Genomic DNA, 21,047 nt, shown 5'->3' with positions numbered 1-21,047 from the left:
AGAGGGGGAGGCAGCTTGAGGCTCTCCCTCTTCCCTGGGCTTCTGCCTTCTCGGCTTGTGGTTTTGCTGTGGGTTTTTTGATGCTTTCAGAAGGGTCCCCCGCTGCTATCCTCCTCTTCGGAGCCCCTCTCCTCAGCAACTACAGAGGTTTCCACACCTCTGTCTAAAGAGATGTTTAAAGAAGATGAGTCTTGAAATTAGAGAAGGTGCTGCTGTAACTGCTTGTTACTTAGAATTAAGGTAAGTTTACACTGCTCACATACAGATAATTTGGAATTGAAAAGAGCTGCAGCACAGAACATGAACAAGGAGTTGCAGCTTTTGTTGCTAATTGGGAGACACCTGGAGATTCTGGGACCCTGCTACATCAGGGAGTAAAGCATGACCACATTACACATATTAAAGATGTTCCAAGAACAACAAGGAAAAGCTATTATCTACATTCTATCTTTTGGTCTGCATCAGCCTCCCACTGAAATAAGTGGGCCACTGAAAGAAAGTCCTGTGGAGTAATTTTTAAAGGAAGTCTGAAATTTCAAGACAACAACTGAAGATCAGAAGAGAACCTAGTTCCAATTTTTATATTTACTTTTGTCAAAATTGAATTAATATAATTGAGTCCATAAAGAAAAGAAGAGATTGGCTCTCACACATGGACTCTCTAATGCTGTTGTCTAGAAAAGTTCCCTACTACTGTGATTTCCAAGTTACTCCTTCAGCAAAATTGGAATGTGAACCTACAAAACCCTCCCTGTTCACATCACCACGCTTTCCACTTGCGCAAGCTGTCACTAGCAGCAATACAGCTCAGGCATGTCTACACAGCCCAATGTTGACAAACACAAGCTCATTTTCCCTGTATGCTCATTGGCTTTGAACCAGCTGCATTAGTTCAGTAGCTTGCACACAGCTTATCGGCTCAAGCACAGCACTGTGTGAACACAGCTACACAGCCTCCCAGCCAGACATGGCTTGAGTCCAAGGAGCTTGGAGCACAGGCAAAGAGTGTGGATCTGTCTAAAGCACTCTTACCATGGCAGATGGATGGAGTTACACACAAAGAAACAGATTGCATTTGCTCCATTTATAGTATGTGCTTGTCATCCAGAAGACAAGATATACTGAGGTCATCATTAAAAAGAAGATGGTTGCCTACCACTGCCACATAATAAAATACAACAGCTCTTTTTCTATGTATTGAAATCTGAGATTATTGAAAGACACCACCATGTTGTAAATATCGGCCATGAATATTTTTTACAGCTCACTGCCACATATTTGTATTCCAGTAGATGCTAAGTTTATAATTCTCTTTGCAAAGTTGAGCATTTCCAGGTTCCTTTTAAAACTCTGTGTCTTGATCTGTATTGTCTAGATACCACTCTAGATTACAGAAATGTAATCTTTTAAAACATGAATGTATTTTTATTGACAAGCTGTGCATTCCTATTCCTACGCTCTTTAAAGGGAGCCTCTGCTAAAATTCAGACATCAGGGATCCGTGGTATGCTCCAACAGATCACGCTCTCAGCTATCAAAGGACTGCTGTGGAGGTCACCTCTGTTGGCAGGCTACATTCAGTCTACTATGCCAGAAACTGGTGTCAGCTCAGTGAAACATCCTATTCAGTCCCACCCTGTTACTTGTTCCCTCACTAAGCCTTGCAGGGAATATTGCAGTTCTCCTCAGTGACCATGTCTGAAGACTCCAGCCCATTCAGCCACTGTAAAAGAGCAGAAGTAGGAGCAAAGATTTCACCCCCACATCCTGCAATTACACTGATCATATGGTGCTTTGTCCCTTAGCTATGTTGGCTATATAGATCACTGGCAGGTACACAAAAAGGATTCTAAAAACATAACAAAGGTGTTATTCAGGTGAATACATTGCTACAATTTATTTCTTTTCAATATTTTGTTGTAATAACTTGCAATTATATGCAAAATTGTTTTAGTAGATTTTATTAGCAATATATCCAGTTTGACTGGATGCCTTTCCTGAAGTGTATTGCCCCTTCTCCCTCCCCTCCCCACTCCCATCCACAAATTCTGAATTACAATATTATAATTTGCACACTCTGGTATTTTGACTGTGCTACCACTGTAATTTAGGTGTCTGACGTGTCAATGTCATATTCTTGCACCAAGCAAGACTGTCAGTAACACTGTACCACAATATATTAGCTATGCATAACACCTCCTCTATCCCAAATTTCAAAACACTTAAAAAAATAAATTAAAAGTCTACATGAGTGACTTACTTTTGCATTCAGAGGGCACACAGACAGTGCACTCCTAAAAAGCTGTTCTTCTGACCTCCACTGACTGCTGCGGAGTGCACAGCGCATAACATTTATCAACAAGATTCCAAGTACTGCCACAGCAAGAATTTTCTTAAGGAAAGAGAGACAAGTTAAGAAACAAACCATGCAGTTAAAGCACTTCATCATCAACTTTACTGATTGTTTCGATGGTACCTTTTTCTTGGCTTGCTTACTCAAGAGACTAAATCCATATGTAAACAGAATACAATATCCAATACTGGGGAGGTAGATGACTCTCTCTGCAATAACAAATCCTACTCTGAAGAACAGATTACTTGCAGGAAGAAAAGGGATAATAAGAAATCCAAGTCCCAGTGTAAGAATTCTGCAAACAAGAAACAGATTCTCAAATTAACCACAAATCTTAACAGAAGTACCTTTTCTACTTAACATAGAAATTTTAAACATTGTAGAAGGATGTGTGTATGGAACAGGGCATTCAAAAGCAGCCTTTGAGAGTTACTAACAAAATCAGATTAAATTTCAGTGAGGTTTTGACACTTCGTTCCATCAGATACTTTTAAAATCCTAGCTATAATTTCCAGATGAGCAATGTTCCTGCTTCCAGGCCAGAAAATAGCCCTATTACCCATTAATTACATAATTCCTATTTAAAATACACAGGCAGGAGAAGTAATGGTAAAAGCTATCTGCCTATTTTTGGAACTAGTAAGACTAACAGGGGAAAAATACAGGTCACTGTTCAAGAAGAAACTTAGGTACACATCCTACTGTGAGAGTGTTTCCTTTCCTAACAAATACATCAATAGTAGAATCCATTCTGGTTAACCACTTGAAAGTTAGTAATGTATGCTCTTTCTACAGTCAGCAGAGAGAGGCACTTCTTGAGGAGAGTTTGTGTTCCTTATTTTAGGTACCTATGTGAGGATGAGTAATCCTCAGCAGGTAACTCTTTAGGGACTATACAGAGCTTAGGTACCTTACTTTTACAGAGCTGACATAAGGGAATAAGAAACCCAAGTCTGTGTCAGGTGTTTGTTATAAAGGCCACAGGCATGGTAGTTTTCTACTCTCATTTATTACAAATAAATCTCTATACTGTAACGTAGATGTGTCCTCTTACTCTTTTATCATTCCCAAGAGTCCTAGGCCTTCACTATAGTTTTTGTCTTTACTTTTTACTAAAAATCTGTTCAGCAATATAGGCTTGGTGAGTGTGTTTTTACTAGAAGGTATGATGTGACTTGTAGCAAGAATTCCACCACTCTCCAAAATGATTTTATTTGTGCAAATGAGTATGGGAACAGCAGAAAGAAAGGCAGGTGGGATGTCAACATTTGAGGGGATGGGGGGGAAGAGATGAAATTACAGAATACCACAGAAAAGAAACAGAAAATATTCAGCACTCTGAACAAAAGAATGACCTTGCTCTGATTGCGCTGTTGAAAAATTTTAAAGAACTGAAAAATTAATTATACATAAAATTCAAGGGAACAGAACCTGAAAAGTTAAACAGAAGCCCTTAGTGAGAGAATAGTTTACAATAAATTTTTTAGTTCCTTTGGGTAAAGTACAAGTTGTTCCCTCAGTAGATACTATGGGTCAGCATTTTACTTTTTAATTGTATGGCCATAGCCAGCATTTCTACCTCCTTTTAAGGGACATCTCCTCTCTCTTTAATTATTAGGAGAAGATTAAAGGAGATGATGACTTGTAAGAAGGAGGGACAACAACATACATCATTTCCTACTCTGTTCTAAGCACATAATTACTTTTTACCACCTACAGCGTTAAGGATCTCAAAATGCCATTTCAGGAGAAAAATAAAGCAGCCATCCATACCTCCTCCTCCAACTCTGTTTCCCACTAGTCAATGTACAGTGATGGGCCCAAATTGCGATAAAACTGTAATGACAGCTATAAATATTTATTTGAACTGCATTTGCTAGACACTGGTTGCACTGAATTGTTAAAATTATCAGTAGTGGATTTAACCAAATAATACTGTACTCAAGTTGGCCAGGCATTTAAAATTCATCACTGTCTCTTACCTTCTCTTATGGCTGTCTTCTGAGCACAGAGCTTGGCATATCAGACCAATTAGGCAGAACCAAAGTGCTGCTAGTGCAATTATCCTCCAGTCGCTGACGGATTTAATGAGGGGTATGCAGCCCATTGACCAATCAAAACACAGCCACCAGGGACACAACAGCAGCCATGCGTTCAATGAATAGTAGTAATTATAGTTTATAGCCTGTCAGTCAAAAAGAAAACAAACATTTATTTGATACTAAACTTAAGGGGGGGGAGCAACTTTAGTTTTTCTCTCTGCTATCATTTCCTTTATCACAAAATGTATCTCATAAAATAAAGAGGCCTGAAATACTGTTAAGACTACAACTAGTTACATATCCATTTATTTTACAGCTGTGAAAATAATTTTAATTTTTTTTTTTAAACATAGCTAGGTGGCTCTCCTATTCAGAGCAGGGAAATATAATTCTGCGCTGTCCAACCAATATCCACATGTGAAAAAAAAAAAGTCCTACAATGGGAGAAAATGTCAAGACAGCACCCACTGTCATCACCCTTCATTCTCCATCTCCAGAAAGAGCCTTAATGCAGTCAGAGATATAAAGCCAAGACATACTCCAAGTGCACCAGACCAGAACTTGATGCTATTTTCTTCAATTGTGAAAGAAAGGACGAAAAGTCAAGCACAGTATGTGGAAAAGGGATAAAACCCAGCAAAAGCTAAATTCTTGCACGCATGGGAAAAATAGTGAGCAAATGGAAATGTTCTTCAATGTGTGCAGTACATGCTAAATTGAATACAAAGAATATACAAGGTATACTATTTTTAAAAATTGCAGAAAATCATCACAGCATCACATATCTTGAAATGTAAAGACTGCCCACTTTATTGTTTCTTTGAAGCACAGAAAAGAAAATCCGATATGTTGACACAGACAAATGTTCTGAGCTGGCCAGAAAAAAGCAGCTTCATAACTTACTCTCACAAACAGACTGTCTGCAAACGAGGCTGGGTTGTCTACTTCAGTGAAAGCCGGTGGCCCTGTGCCCATAATCCTCCAGCGTATATAAAGTATACTGGCCCCTCCAGACATCAGAAGAGTTATCCTGAAAAGCAGCCCCTTTCTTAACAGCCCAGCATTCTACAGGAAAGAAAGAAAAAACCCCTCATATAAAAACCATTATTTTGTTCTCTTCTCCACTACATTCACATCCTTTTCACCACTGTCTCAGAAAGAAGAGGCTATTCCTGTGCATTTTTGCTATTAGAGTTGACATTTTTATTATTTTTGCAGTTACTAGAAAGCTCTCAAATATTACTATGGTTTCATTGACTAATTGCAAAATATTTTTTGCAAACATTTTCATTTCCTTCTCAATCAGAAAACCTTTTTATTCAAGAAGTCTCTCATCTACAAATCCTCAGTAATTCTATAGCTGATGTAATTTTACACAGCAATCTGTGATAGGGAATTTGAGCAGAATACAGCCTTTAGTATATGGCATATTAAATTGATCTATATTTTCTTTTTAAAATGGAGGATGGTTACTTTGTGAACTTTGTTTTAAATAGCTATATCCAGTTGACTGCTTATCATGGAAAGTTTTTGTCCACTTAGGTCTCTCTAGAGGTAGAATTACATGCATACAACAAGCAAACTGCATAGTTAGAAACTGGGAGGAATTAGAAACTGAATTAAAATTTCCACAATCGCTAATGTGATTAAAAAGCTAATGACAGACAGGCACTAAATGACTTTGGTCAGGCTCAAATTACCCAAGATATACAAAAAATTGTGTTTTATCTACATTAACTCAGTTGATTTACATCACGTACTTTACAATATACACTTTAGGGTCTAAAGAAGGCAATTCACACAAAGCATAGAGAAGTGACATCACAGAAGCTAAATTTGACAGACTTTTCCATTTTTTCCTCCATGAAGATAACACATATTCACCAAGCACACATCAGTTTCATAAATGAAAAGAAAACCACTGCATACTGTAGAGGTTCTTCAAGCTTCACCAGTAGAGACTGGAAACAGAATCATCAGTAACTGTAATGATATCCCTGTCACAGTTTTGAGATGTAAATCCAAGCTTCCGTATCCAGTTATCAAATGGTAACTATGGATTTTTACATGGAAGAGTTGACTGGATCCTAAAAAATATGGTCATGTGATCTCCAGTATTAGCTTTCCTTTTTTCCCACCTTCCTCCCTTAGTCTGCTCTGCTTCTATTACCTTTAAAAACCTACTGATAGTTATACATGATCAGTTCTATGTCCTCTGTGGGAACTAGCACACTGATTATTATTACCTATTATTGCAATATCCTGATTAGAAAGCACCACCATAATTATTTAGGAGATCAATATTAGTTATTTCTGAAGACTTAAAAAAAAAGTAGGCTTACTGCACAAAGACAGAGATCCAACAGCACCCTGGCTGAAGATACTTATTCTCTAAAATGATGAAAGAGTCAAGTTTAAAAGCAATATTCAGATGGGTTTTTAATATTTGTAGTTGACAATGGAGTCATCATAAAATATTTAACTGAATGCCTAAGGATAAAGAAGTTTGTAATGTTGATTTTACATAAGTTAGCCTTTGTGCTCAAATAGTTACTTCTAACTTACACATCTCGGTAACCAAAGTCACTACAATTAGGATTATAGGAAAACCATTCCTAAAAACTGCTTTTGGAAGAGAATTGTGCTATGAAGGAAGACAATATAATGACAATTTGTAACTGCCTTATGACAGATTAACTACACAAAACCTTATCCCAGGCTTCATTTCTTTTAACAGTACATGCAGGTTCTTAAAGGCTGGATTTCACAAATCACCACAAAATCTCTTAGTAGGCAGAATTTTAAAAGTGGAATAAGTGTTATCGTATCATCTTTGATTTAGAGTTAACTGAAATCTGGCATGAAATTGAAACCTGTCTCAATCAAGAAGAAAAAAAATCTGCAAGTAGGAAAATTTAAGATCTGTCTTTCAACAAAACAAAACAAATCTTAGGTACAAAAACCTGTTCTGCTCTTTTCATGGAAATGTAGGTGGCAGGAGCTAAAATGAATTACTTCTATTAAAAGAAGAAGAAGAAGAAGGCGGCACATTTGATGTTTTCTACAACCACAGCTGTTTAAAAGTCACAAAATGGAAGCATGATGCTTTGAGCTTTTCATGCTTAAAAGAGCAATACTCCAAAAAGATTTAACTCTGACACATTCCACAAAATCACAGAATGGTTTGGGTTGGAAGGGACCTTAAAGATCATCTAGTTCCAACCCCCCTGCCATGGGCAGGGACACCTTCCACTAGACCAGGTTGCTCAAAGCCCTGTCCAACCTGGCCTTGAACACTGCCAGGGAGGGGGCAGCCACAGCTTCTCTGGGCAACTTGTTCCAGTGTCTCACCACCCTCATTATAAAGAATTTATTACTGGTCAAACACTGGAACAGGCTTCCTAGAGAGGTGGTCAATGCCCCAAGCCTGTCAATGTTTAAGAGGCATTTGGACAATGCCCTCAACAACATGCTTTAACTTTTAGTCAGCCCTGAAGTAGTCAGGCAGTTGGACTAGATGATTGCTGTAGGTCCCTTCCAACTGAAAAGGTTGTATTCTATTTTATTCAATCTAAATCTACTCTCTTTCAGTTTAAAACCATTGCCCCTTGTCCTATCCCTTCAGGCCCTGGTAAAAAGTCTCTCTCCATCTTTCTTATAAGTCCCTTTTATATACTGAAAGGCTGCAATAAGGTCTCCTGGAGCCTTCTCTTCTCCAGGCTGAACAATCCCAACTCTCTCAGCCTGTCCTCACAAGGGAGATGCTCCAGCCCCCTGACCATTTTTGTCGCCCTCCTCTGGACCCGCTCTAACAGGTCCATCCATGTCTTCCATCCACCCCAGAGCCGAACACAGTACTCCAGGTGGGGTCTCACAAGAGCAGAGTGGAGGGGAAGAAATCACCTCCTTCAACCTGCTGGCCATGCTTCTTTTTATGCAGCCCAGGATATGGTTGGCTTTCTGGGATGCAAGCTCACACTGCAGGCTCATACCCAATTTTTCATCCCCCCCTATCCCTAAGTTCTCTGCAGGGCTGATCTCAATCCGTTCATCCCCCAGACTGTACTGATATTGGGGATTGCCCTGACCCAGGTGCAGGACCTTGCGCTTGGCCTTGTTGAACTTCATAAGGTTCACATTGTCCCACTTCTCAAGCCTGTCAGGGTCCCTCTGGATGGCATCCCTTCCCTCAACTGCACCACACAGCTTGGTGTTGTTGGCAAACTTGCTGAGAGTGCAATCAATCCCACTATCCATGTCACTGATGAAGACTTTAAATAGTATTGGTCCGAGTATGGACCCTTGAGGACACCACTCATTACAGTTTCCACTTGGACATTGAGCCATTGACTGTAATTCTTTGGATGCAGACATCCAGCCAATTCATTATCCATCTAACAGTCCATCAGTCAAACCCATATCTCTCCATTTTAGTGGCAAAAATGCTGTGGGGGATCATATCAAAGGCATGATCTGCCCTTGGTGAAGCAATGCTGGCTGTCCCTAATCTCCTCCCTGTCTTTCATACATTTTGACATAACTTCCAAGAGGATTTGTTCCATGATTTTACCAGGCACTGATGTGCAGCTGACTGGCCACTTATTCCCGGGGTCCTCCTTATTACCTTTTATTTCTGTCACTTTAATTCTGAACTGGCTCTGCTTTAGTCCCCTCAGCTCCTGACTCTTTCCTTGTCATATGCGAGTTGACATTACTCTCATTATACAGCAAAATTCTCCAGCATTCCTATTTGTTGCCTGAAATACTCCTGCACCCCTCACTTAGCTGTTCTTGGTCAAATCTACTGTTTCAGTTCTAGAGATTCCACTTTCACTGATTTCCTCCTGCAATTCCTCACTTCACTCTTTACAAAGGAATTTAAAAGCCCCAAGGACTTGTGCTACTCAGAAACATGAGCAAGACTTCTATGCAGTGAAACCACTGATTGATGCAAAGTACAATGAATATTCCTTTGCCTTGCTGAACCTTGGATGGGAGAGGCAAATGATTTAATTGTTGAACAGTAGTGATGTTCCAGTAGGGTGTTGGTCTATTTGGCTGCTATCAATCATTCACCTGAGGCTGTTTGTTTCTGTGATTTGTATGACAGTGCAAATACTAGGTGCCAGATTCCACTTGAGCCAATACTAGGTAAAGTGATATCAACAAAAGTCAGGAATTCTATCCTTAGTGACTATCAGTGCTTACATATTTTTTCTTTTAAACTCCCAAGCTACTAGGAACTGTCTCCTGTTTGGTAATTTGTATTCTGAAAAAACCAGCGTAATACTTTAGTGGGATTAGCAAAGCAGGTGTAATTTTTTTTTAATGTACTTTTTCAAATGTCTAACTATCTTATTTGAGAAGCTGAATAAATCTCTCTCTCTTTACTCTGACCAAACTGTGTTAAACAACCATTTCAGATGTCTATCTACTGACCCTGAAGAACTTGTTGCATCAAGCAGTCAGCTCTTGCACACCATATTTTTAACATACTGTTGAGAGAAGCGTGGAATGGATTTCACTACCCAGTGCAATTCTAATGCTATCCCATTACTACTCATGTTGCTGCAAAGATGTCATAGCACATTGATTTACTAGGCTGACTGAAAATACCTCTATGGTTTTTTTTAATTCTCAACAACAAAACTGTCACAAGTTGTACCTTTGTCTTTTAGTATATGACTGACTGAATGGCCAGAATAACAAAACCTCTGAGGACTCACCTCCAGTGACTTGTCCTTATGTAGTAACTTTTGAATAAGCTCCAAAACATTTAGCTTGTTAATCACCAGTGCATCAAACACTGCATTCAAACCCTAAGCAACCAAGAGAAAAATAAGAGCATAAGATGGAGCAGCTAACCACAAATATGTTTTTATTTACATACATCTTAAATTCCACTTTTACCATGAGTTATTGCACATCTTAATTCTGATTCCAAACAAGTAGAGAGATATGTTGGTAGTAATGATGGCAGAATGGTAAAATGAGAACCAGAGCTCAGATGAGTAGAATATACTGTCACTGTAATGGGGATTTTCCTGCTACATGGAATAGCCCTTTGGGGAGTATCATGTACCAGCAAGCTAGACCCCATATGCATGGTCGCAACAGTATTCTGCGCTCTGTCTTCTTTCCCAAATGTTCTACAGTGTAAATGCTGTGGTCAAAAGGTAAGTTTCTTTAAGCCTTCTACTTATTTTTTGCTGTGCAGCACGGTATCTTTTGACTGTCACATTTCAGAAATACTATTTTTAAAGGGTACATAAATTGTCACAACAAACAAACAAAGGCTCAGAAAGATGTAACAGAGGTATCAGGCTTGCTTTTCTTGAAATTACACCAATATACACAGTAAAAGTTGCTGGAAAAAAAAAGCATAGTTCTATGTGACATCAGCCACTACACATAAAACTAAGCATATTCAGTGCTTTGCAGGACTACACTTGCACATACTACCCCCAAGCAAGCAACCAAAATGTACCCAGAGATAATTCTGTTGAGGTGACCAGCAAAATCCAACTTTAACATTTTCCCTTCAATGTTTCAGCAATCACCAACCATGACAATCCTTGAATATTTAGCCTATATTGTAATAACTTTGGAAATTACCTCAGTGTTCTAAAGACTAAATGGAAAAAAGACAGTAAAAATAGTTCCATGTGAGGCAAAGAGTTAGTACACTGGGAGGCCACAAGTCTCTTTCTAACAGTCAAAGGGAGAAGACAGAAGATAGGTTAGAGAGTGGTGTGGTTCCATGTAGAAAGGCCGCCTGGCAGTTAAAAGTCTTTTGGCTCACTTGCATGGAAATAGGAAAGCAAGAATCCTGCCAAAAAATACATTCAGCCTACAAGTAATCTTTAAATGTCTGATTTATCCCTTCATCCCTCTGACCCATGCCCCTCAGCACAACAATAAACATAATCGTCCAAGCAATGCAACAGCAAACAAATACAAAACCCAGATCCAGTAACAATTCTGCACCTGCAAGCTCACATAATTACTTCATACCACTGAAGGAAATGATCATACCATGTTTTAAGAGAATTCCTTATGTTTTCCTTACAAACACCTTTGAAAAATACATCACTCTACAAACATCTATCCAAAAATAATGTCTTAAAGCAAGAAGTTTTCTGTAATTTCTTCTCTGTTTTTTCCTAGCAAGGACAAGAGAGTCCTTGCTGCAAAGAATTCTTCTGATTCTGTTGCTTTATCCGTGTCAGTTAAAGTTATAAATCAAATTTCTTTGCAAAGATATATGGCTATATAAAAGGTAAGAATCACAGATGTAGCATTTCAGGTGGCTGATTTGGTCACCCAAAACAGAATGCCTTCACTGAAGTAATAAAAAGCAACAGCACAGTGAACATGAACAGTAACCATATCTGTTTGCATTGGCAGATCCTTAAATAAAGGACAGGAGGAAGAGATTCAGTATTAGAAATGCATAAACAATGACCCTACTTCTAACTGTTCACAAAAGCAAGAGGATGGAGCTTCTAAAAATGCTCTCCCCCAGTTATAGCTTTGTTCATAAGCCTTCAACAAGAGGTTTGTAGTCCTGCTATCTCAACAATTACATTCAAAAAACAAGGCCAACGAATGTGATATGCATTGAAACTAACACTGTAAATCTTTTAAATTTTGCAAAAAATGAACAGATATATGCAACCTGCTTACAAAAGATAAAATGAAGAATTCCAACAGATTGGCAGGGATACAATCAAGACAGATTTACTAGAATACTACTTTTTGTCAACATTAGCTAGTTTTCTGAACAGAAAAAAAAGGTGTGCATGCAATTAGCTGTGGAGAAGATTCATCTCTGTAGGCTTTATAACTGCACCTGACAGATGCTGAGGTCAAAATTCAGTCAATAAGAGGATTCTTACCAGTATTGTAATTCCTTGTTCTTTGCACAGCATGGCTACTGCACCTAGGATAACACTCACCAGCACCCAGAATATAGAAAAATTATGTCCTTCCTTATCTGTCAAGATAAAGCATGCCATCACATTAGGTTTATACATTTAAAGGTAAAGTTAGAAATCTAAATTAAAATTAGAATTTTAAAAATATACAGCATTTAATCTCACAATCTTTTCTATCAGTCAAGATCTGCATACACAGACTTAAAAAGCATAGGACACCTCCTGCAATATGCTGGCATTTGTCCCTTTATTGAAGTCATTTTCTAGTCTCAGAGACATTAGAAATCTTCCTATTTGCTAGACGTTTTAGCCAGATTAATTAGAATAGCAGAAGCTTCACACAGTTTCCACAATTCATGATCTGCAAAGGTTAATCTCCAAGACACATTTACCATCTTTAGCTAGAGCTCTATCATTACTGGCCACTCTCTTCCAAGCTACCATAAGAACAAGAAATTCTTTCTAACGGTTACACATGAAGTATCACACACGCAAACTGTTTTAACTGTAGTCTAATCTACAAAGGCACAATGAGCTGCTTCTCCAGGGCTACTGCATTTAGCAAGTACCTCATGTCATTTCATTAGCACTGCAATGGAATGCCACGGAGCTCAAAAATTTCAGCATCTGAGCAGAGAAGCAGTTAGTTCTTGCACTCAGGAAGCAGTTTTACAGCAGGGTGAGGAACTCTGGGGTTAAGAGATCAAGAGTAACTACAGCTTCTACTCAAAGAAAGAGTCTTTAAAGACTGCACCATGTAGCTGATTTTGGGTACTACAAGCAGGCATTTCTGAGATTATTATAACAATAAGCCCTACTTAGCCAAGGTACTATCACACACAGAGTACATGGGCACTTCACATAAAAACGTATCTGTCGCAACCTCTACTCCACAGGTGCACGCAACAGAGGGAAGCACTCTGCCCATTCAGAGGCAGTTTCTTGATTCAAGCAACATGGGCTCTACAGGCATCACAAGAATCAATCTTTAACTTGGCACGTGAAAAAACAAAGTTAAACTCCACATTCATTAACTGAATCCTTTTCCTACTTTCCTTGATCTCTAGAGCAGTTCTTCCCTACTGCTAATGCAGGTTTGACCCTCAGTACTTAAACAGAACTGCAATAATGGTCTATGGAGAGGATAAATGGAAGAATTAAGATGAATTTCACCAGAAGTAGGCACCGACACCTAAACTAGTATACTAGGCTTCCTTTCTAACTGGTTGAGAGAAGGGGATACCTTTAGGGATTAAGTTAACTAATTAAATGTAGTCAACCGTTCAAAGAAGTGGCACTCTTTTCACTGATTATAAATGGAAACTAGTATACTAGCTCAGATGTTTTTGGGTCAAATGCAAACCATAACCACAAGTGTGAAAAAGACCTGCTGACATTGGCCTGCTCTCTCATTTTGAAGCAGACTAAGAGAGGAAGTCAGGTAAGACCGTTAGAAGGCCTGCATGGATGAACAAGGAGGTCCTGGACAAGCTCAAACACAAAAAGGAAGCCTACAGAGGGTGGAAGCAAGGACAGATAATCTGGGAGAAATATAGAGAAACTGTCCGAGCAGCCAGGGATCAGGTTAGGAAGGCCAAAGCCCTGAGAGAATTAAATGTGGCCAGGGACGTCAAGGGCAACGAGAAAAGCATTTACAGGTACGTTGGTGATAAAACGAAGACTAGGGAAAAATTTCCCTCTCCAGAAGGAAACAGGAGACCTGGTTACCTGGGATATGATGAAGGCTGAGGTAGTCAATGACTTTTTTGCCTGAGTCTTCACCAACAAGGGCTCCAGTCACACTGCCCAAGTCGCAGAAGGTAAAGGCAGGGACTGGGAGAATGAAGAACCGCCCACTGTAGGAGAAGATCAGGTTCGAGACCATCTAAGGAACCTGAAGGTGCACAACTCCATGGGACCTGATGAGATGCATCCGCAGGTCCTGAGAGAACTGGCAGATGAAGTGGCTAAGCCACTGTTCATCATATCTGAGAAGTCGTGGCAGTCCAGCAAAGTTCCCACTGACTGGAAAAGGGCAAATATAGCCCCCATTTTTTAAAAGGGAAAAAAGGAAGACCTAGGGAAACACAGGCCAGTCAGTCTCACCTCTGTGCCCAGCAAGATCCTGGAGCAGATCCTCCTGGAAACTATGCTAAGGCAGACGGAAAATAAGGAGGTGATTGGTGACAGCCAACAAGGCTTCACTAAGGACAAATCGCTCCTGACAAATTTGGTGGCCTTCCACGATGGGGTTACACTGTTGGTGAACAAGGGAAGAGCAACTGACATCATCTAACTGGACTTGTGCAAAGCGTCTGACACTGTCCCTCACAACATCCTTGTCTCTAAATTGGAGAGACATGGATTTGATGGATGGATCACTCAGTGGGTAAGGAATTGGCTGGACGGTCACACTCAAACACTTGTGGTCAATGGCTCGATGTCCAAGTGGAAAGCAGTGACAAGTGGTGTTCCTCGGGGCTTGGTGTTGGGACCGGCGCTGTTTAACATCTTTGTTGGCGACATGGACAGCGGGATTGAGCGCACCCTCAGCAAGTTTGCCGATGACACCAAGCTGTGTGGTGCGCTTGACACGCTGGAGGGAAGGGATGTGCCATCCCGAGGGACCTGGACAGGCTGGAGAGGTGGGAAAATGTGAACCTTATGAAGTTCAACAGGGCCAAATGCAAGGTCCTGCACGCGGGTCAGGGCAATCCCCAATATCAGTACAGTCTGGGGGATGAATGGATTGAGATCAGCCCTGCAGAGAAAATCCTGGGGGTACTGGTGGATAGAAAACTGAATATGAGCCAGCAATGTGTGCTTGCAGCCCAGAAAGTCAACCATATCCTGGGCTGCATCAAGAGAAGTGTGGCCAGCATGTCGAGGGAGGTGATTCTCCTCCTCTACTCTGCTCTCGTGAAAACCCCATCTGGAGTACTGTGTCCAGCTCTGGGGTCCCCAACATAAGAAGGACATGGACCTGTTGGAGCGGGTCCAGAGGAGGGACATGAAGATGATAAGGGGGCTGGAGCATTTCCCTTATGAGGACAGGCTGAGAGAGTTGAGGTTGTTCAGCCAGGAAAAGGGAAAGGCTCTGGGAGACCTTCTAGCAGCCTTCCAGTATACTTAAAGGGAGCCTACAGGAAAGATGGGGAGGGACTCTTTATCAGGGAGTGTAGTGATAGGACGAGGGGTAATGGTTTTAAACTGAAAGAGCATAGATTTAGATTAGATATAAGGAAGAAATTCTTTAATGTGAGGGTGGTGAGACACTGGAACAGGTTGCCCAGTGAAGTTGTGGATGTCCCCTCCATGGAAGTGTTCAAGGCCAGGTTGGACGGGGCTTTGAGCAACCTGGTCTAGTGGAAGGTGTCCCTGCCCATGGCAGGGGGGTTGGAACTAGATGATCTTTAAGGTCCCTTCCAACCCAAACCATTCTATGATTCTATGACATTTCTATTGTGGCATAGAGCAGAAGACTTCATAAAAATATGTGGAAGAACATGTTTTGAGTTTGCTTCTAGCAGTCCTTTCTTACCCAAGATTTAAAGCTTCAGAGTGAATGCTAAGATGTTTGAGATTCATCACTGCAATACCTAGTAAGCAGTTGTTCCTTTTCCCTCTGCTCCAAATTATGTCCTCACAGGTGAGGTGAGACTTAACATCAGAGGTGCAGATGTTATAAAGTTAAAAGAAAGCTTTCTGAATGAAAGAAGTCATACACAAAAATACCAGAAACAAAACATGGAAATACAAAATACAGAATGACTAAAGTAAAGAAACATTGCAACAACAAAAAAAATGCAATGAAGAATATCCAGTTCACATCAGTTATACAGAAGAACATGATTACAATTCATGGAGGAAGTGACTTCAAAATTCATTCTAAGAGTATTGCTAAGAATAAAAGGAATGTCCTAAATATATCCCTTGGACTCTTCAGACTGCAATACAACAGACTCTTCAGCCAGTTCTTGAAATTTTTTAATTTTTTCGATTGTGGTTTTTTGGGGTTTTTTTGGTTTTTTTTTTTTTTAATGTAGAAATAAACTCGCTGAGAGAATGCAAAGATGGAAGGCAAAGTAATTGACTGTGTTCACAAAATGACAGTCATTCTTAGTGAGTGTAAAAGGGAGAACAGTGAACAAAGCCAATGAACTTCACTAAGTTTACTGAAGTATACTTTCTTCTCCTGAGAGACTTCTTCCCATAATGAATTTCTGGCAGAAGGAAGTCAGAACAACTAAGTACTTCCCAGAGAAGCAGTATTCAGTATACAAACTACTTTAACATGGAACACAGTGGGAAGCATATATAGTAAGAGACCAAGTGAAAATTCACAAATGCTTTGATGATTTGAAACGTAAGAGTAGTAGGAAAAATGGAACTAGATCAAATTATCAAGGACATGTGTAGCAGCAGCAGACTCATACAGAAACAAATTCAGAAAGGTCACATCACAAAATGAGAAAAGGTAATGTATGTAAAGAATAAACCCCACAATTCCATAGATATATTAGTAAGAAGAAGAGCAGCAAGGAAGTACTTATTCCAATACTGATTAGGAAGGAAAATGGACAATGCCAAGAAAACAGAAGCATTCTATGCCTTTTTGCTTCATTTTTTGCACAAAGAGGTCAGCTGCAATCAGATGGCAAGCACAACACAAGCAGAAAGGGAGCAAAAACAAAAGGAAAAATAGTGAACTACAAGACACAGAATTTATAGAGAACTTAATCTGTTTTAAATTACAGTTGGTTAAATTCACTCCAACAGGTCCTACACAACCCAGAGCAATCTCAACTGTTATCTCTGAGAAGTCATGAAAAACATAAGAATCCAGAAGCTTGAAATGAAATAAAACAATGCCTACATGCCTACTTTTAAAGAGGAAGAGGGATACAAAACGATAAGCTAAAGAAACAAAGCTAAGCTGACTGGTCAAAATTACCCAGAAAAAAACCCACTTAGACAAAGTATTTTCTAGGTGACCCTCTGAAATATAAAAGGATGTGATTGTTTGCCACAAACATATTTTAGCCATTTATATCAAACTAAGTATAATTTCTGACTTGGATAGAAGAAAAAAGGGCCTTCCCAATGAAAGTAAAACTGTACACATCCTATACCTTGACTTCACAAAGGCATGAGAATACCACGGGAGACAGTGTGAACTATGTCAGAAAAAATATGGGCTGCATGAAGTGGTTATAGAATGGGTACAAATAGCAGCTGGAAGACTACACTAGGAGTAGTAGAGAGCTTATTGTGAAAAATGTAAAGATACATTCTGGATTAGGTCTTTCCTTTGTCTGGCTCTGATAATTTTAAAAATTTAGTTGGAATTTTTAAGGAATAAGGAATATGCTGATTAAGTCCAGAGAGGTGCTGCCAGGCTGCAATGGCCAGGAAGCATACTAAGAACAAGTTAGAATTCCATTGACAAACTGGAGAAATGGTCTAGCAAAAAAAAAAAAAACCATAAAAAAAAAAATCAAATGCCATTCCATAGACACACATTCAAAGTTGTGCAGAAACAGATCTGTCTTCTTATGAACATCCCAAGTCTCAGACACCAGGAATGTCTCAGCATGTCAAGTGTAGCCAGGCTTAAGCATGGACTCTCAAAGATGGTAAAAGAACCCAACAAAAGAGAAATAATGAGGGACCCATAATGAGGATCTTACGGAAGACGGTGTCAAAGGTCTGGTCTTTAGTAAAGCCTTTTACACAGTCTCCCATAAGATTCTCATAGAGAAGTTGGTCATGTACAGGCTGGATGTGCAGACAGTGAGGTGGACTGAAAACTGGCTGAATGGCTTGATCCAGAGGGTGGTGATCAGTGGCACAAAGTCTAATTGGAGGCCAGTAACTATCAGTGTACCCCAGTCCAATCCTGCTCAACGTCTCTGTTAATGATCTGGATGATGGGGCAGAGTGCACCCTCAGCAAGTTTGCAGATGACACCAAACTGGGAGGAGTGGCTGATATGCCAGACAGTCATGATGCCATCCAGAGGGGACCTTGACAGGCTGGAGAAAGGGGCTGGCAGGAACCTCATGCAGTTCAACAAGGGGAAGTGCAAAATCCTGCACCTGGAGAGGAACAAGCTCAGGCACCAGTACATGCTGGGTCTGACCGCCTGGAAAGCAGATTGGCAGAAAAGCTCCTGAGGGTCCTGGAGAACACCAAGTTGAACAAAAGCCAGCAATGTGCCCTTGCAGGAAAGAGGACTAATGGTATTCTGGGCAGCAATACACAAAATATTGCCAGCAGGTCAAGGTAGAAGATGCCTTTCCTTTACTCTGCACTGATGAGGCCACATCTGGAGTACTGTGTCCAGTTCTGGGCTCCCCAGTACACAAGAGCCACAGACATGCTTGAGTGAGCCCAACGAAGGGCCAATAAGATGAAGGGACTGGAGCATGTCCCCTGTGAGGAAGGGCTGAGAGAGCTGGGATTGTTCAGCCTGGAAAAGAGAAGGCGCAAGGGGGATCTCATCAATGTACATAAACACCTGCAGAAAGGGTGCAAAGAGGACACAGACAGGCTCTTTTCAGTGGTGCCCAGTGACAGGATGAGAGAAAACACGCACGAACTGAAACACAGGAGGTGCTGTCTGAACATCAGGAAACACTTTTACTGTGAGCGTGACAGAGCATTGGCACAGGTTGCGCAGATGTTGTGAAACCTCCATCCTTGGAGATACTCTACAGTCATCTGGACATGGTCCTGGACAACTGGCTCAAAGTGACCCTGACTGAGCAGGTCAGCACGGGTGACCTCCAGAGGTCCCTTCCAACCTCAACCGTTTTGTGATTCATATATAGAATAGTAATATTATGAAAATTCATCAGTGAATTCATCAAAGAGAAAGAATTTCAATTATGAAACATTTTCTCTTGTGCTTGTTCCTGGGTCAACAGACACAACACCTCCCACCCCCCTCAACTGCAGAAATCTCAGTAAACTAGACTGGAAAAAGATACAAAAGACTGTCATTCAGCAATGCCTTCAATCTAGTTTTTTTTTAACAGTGATTTGAAAATGTAAAGCACTGCATAAGTGCTAATTATTATTATGAGATACACACATGCCAACAGAAGTAATCAGTCTAACAAAGCACATTCCTCTAATACAGCGCTGCTTCCCACCAGAAAAATCTTGTGTCAGAAAATGAAACCAATCTTTCGTTGGCACCTGTGCCTGGTTGAAACTGGTACACCATATTGTGAGTGGGCATTGTGCCACTCTAACAGATGGACAAAATTGTAAGCATGCCAAAGAAACAGAGTACTTGCTTCTTTTTTTTTTAAGCCTGAAAAGTATAGTGTTTCTATCCAAAACCAAAAAGCGTTGCTCAGATGGTCCTTCTTTAGGAGTCCGTTAAGTCTGAAAGTTGAGGGGATTCAATGAAATACCTACATAAACCATAAACAAGCCATAAGGGCTCCTCCACTAGAGTGCTAGACTGAAGTATAAGCATTCCTACAGCAAGGATGCATACACAGTGTTTCACAGCATGCGTGAGGGGAACCTCAATCCATCCCACTCCTGCCAGTTTGATGCCAGTTCCAGCACTAGATGCCCAGAGCCCGGAGAGGGATCAGGGGTCAGCAGAACACCTGAAGAGCAGCACAAAGGAATTCCAGCCACTCCAGCCAGGAAGTCAGCTTCATCAGGGGCCCAACTTAAATGCCTCTATACAGATGCGTGTAGCACGGGGAGTAGACAAGAGGAGCTAGAGATGTGCGCACGCCTGAAGGGCTACGATCTTACTGGCATCGTGGAGGCGTGGTGGGATGGGTCCTATGACTGGAGTGTTGGAATGGAAGGATACAGGTGCTTTAGGAAGGACAGGCAGGGGAGACGAGAGCGGGTGTCACCCTCTATGTCAATGACCAGCTGGAATGCAGGGAGCCCTGACTGGGGATGGACGAGGAGCTGACCGAGAGCTTAGGGGTCAGGATTAAAGGGAGGGCAAGGACAGGTGACATTATAGTGGGTGTCTACTACAGGTCACCTGACCACGAAGAGTGGATGGGGACTGCTATAGACAGATGGGAGCAGCTTCACATTCACAAGCCCTGGTCTTCATCTTCAAACACTCCAATATCTGTTGGAGGGACAACACAGCAGGACACAAGCAACCCAGGAGGTTCCTGAAATGTGCTGGTGATAACTTCCTTCTCCAAGTGATAGAGGAGCCAACAAAGAGAAGTGTTATGCTGGACCTTGTTCTTACCAACAAGAGGGGGCTGGTGGGAAGCGTGAAGTTCAAGGGCAGCCTTGGCGGCAGTGACCATGAAACAGTAGAGTTCAAGATCCTTCGGACAGTGAGGAAGGCGTGCCGAAAGCTCGATACCCTGGACTTCAAGAGAGCAGACTTTGGCATCTTCAGGGATCTGCTGGGCAGAGTAGCATGGGATAAAGCCCTGGAGGGAAGAGGGGCCAAGAAAGCTGGTTAATATTCAAGGATCACCTCCTCCAAGCTCAGGAGCGATGCATCCCAACAAAGAGGAAGTCAGGTAAGACTGCCAGGAGGCCTGCATGGATGAACAAGGAGGTCCTCAAACACAAAAAGGAAGCCTACAGAGGGTGGAAGCAAGGACAGATAATCTGGGAGAAATACAGAGAAACTGTCTGAGCAGCCAGGGATCAGGTTAGGAAGGCCAAAGCCCTGAGAGAATTAAATGTGGCCAGGGATGTCAA

At 40.9% G+C, this 21,047-nt stretch overlaps 1 protein-coding gene across 8 annotated transcripts in view; it reads right to left on the bottom strand.

Moving 5' to 3' along the window:
• Positions 1–21,047, bottom strand: part of TMTC4 (transmembrane O-mannosyltransferase targeting cadherins 4) — a 71,860-nt gene that overhangs the window by 26,538 nt on the left and 24,275 nt on the right. For all 8 annotated transcript variants that reach the window (XR_012622002.1, XR_012622003.1, XM_074815371.1 and 5 more), the window contains 6 exons: positions 12,294–12,391; positions 10,122–10,214; positions 5,299–5,460; positions 4,336–4,538; positions 2,477–2,648; positions 2,261–2,392 (listed from right to left, as the gene is read on the bottom strand). Coding sequence is in view for 6 of the 8 variants with exons in the window: in XM_074815371.1 (XP_074671472.1) it covers positions 2,261–2,392; positions 2,477–2,648; positions 4,336–4,538; positions 5,299–5,460; positions 10,122–10,214; positions 12,294–12,391 (860 nt within the window). In the remaining 2 variants the exon portion in view is untranslated. The remainder of the gene's footprint in view (positions 1–2,260; positions 2,393–2,476; positions 2,649–4,335; positions 4,539–5,298; positions 5,461–10,121; positions 10,215–12,293; positions 12,392–21,047) is intronic.

This window comes from Strix aluco, chromosome 2 (assembly GCF_031877795.1).
Source record: "Strix aluco isolate bStrAlu1 chromosome 2, bStrAlu1.hap1, whole genome shotgun sequence".
NCBI lineage: Eukaryota > Metazoa > Chordata > Aves > Strigiformes > Strigidae > Strix > Strix aluco.
This window is presented reverse-complemented; position numbering and strand designations above follow the sequence as displayed.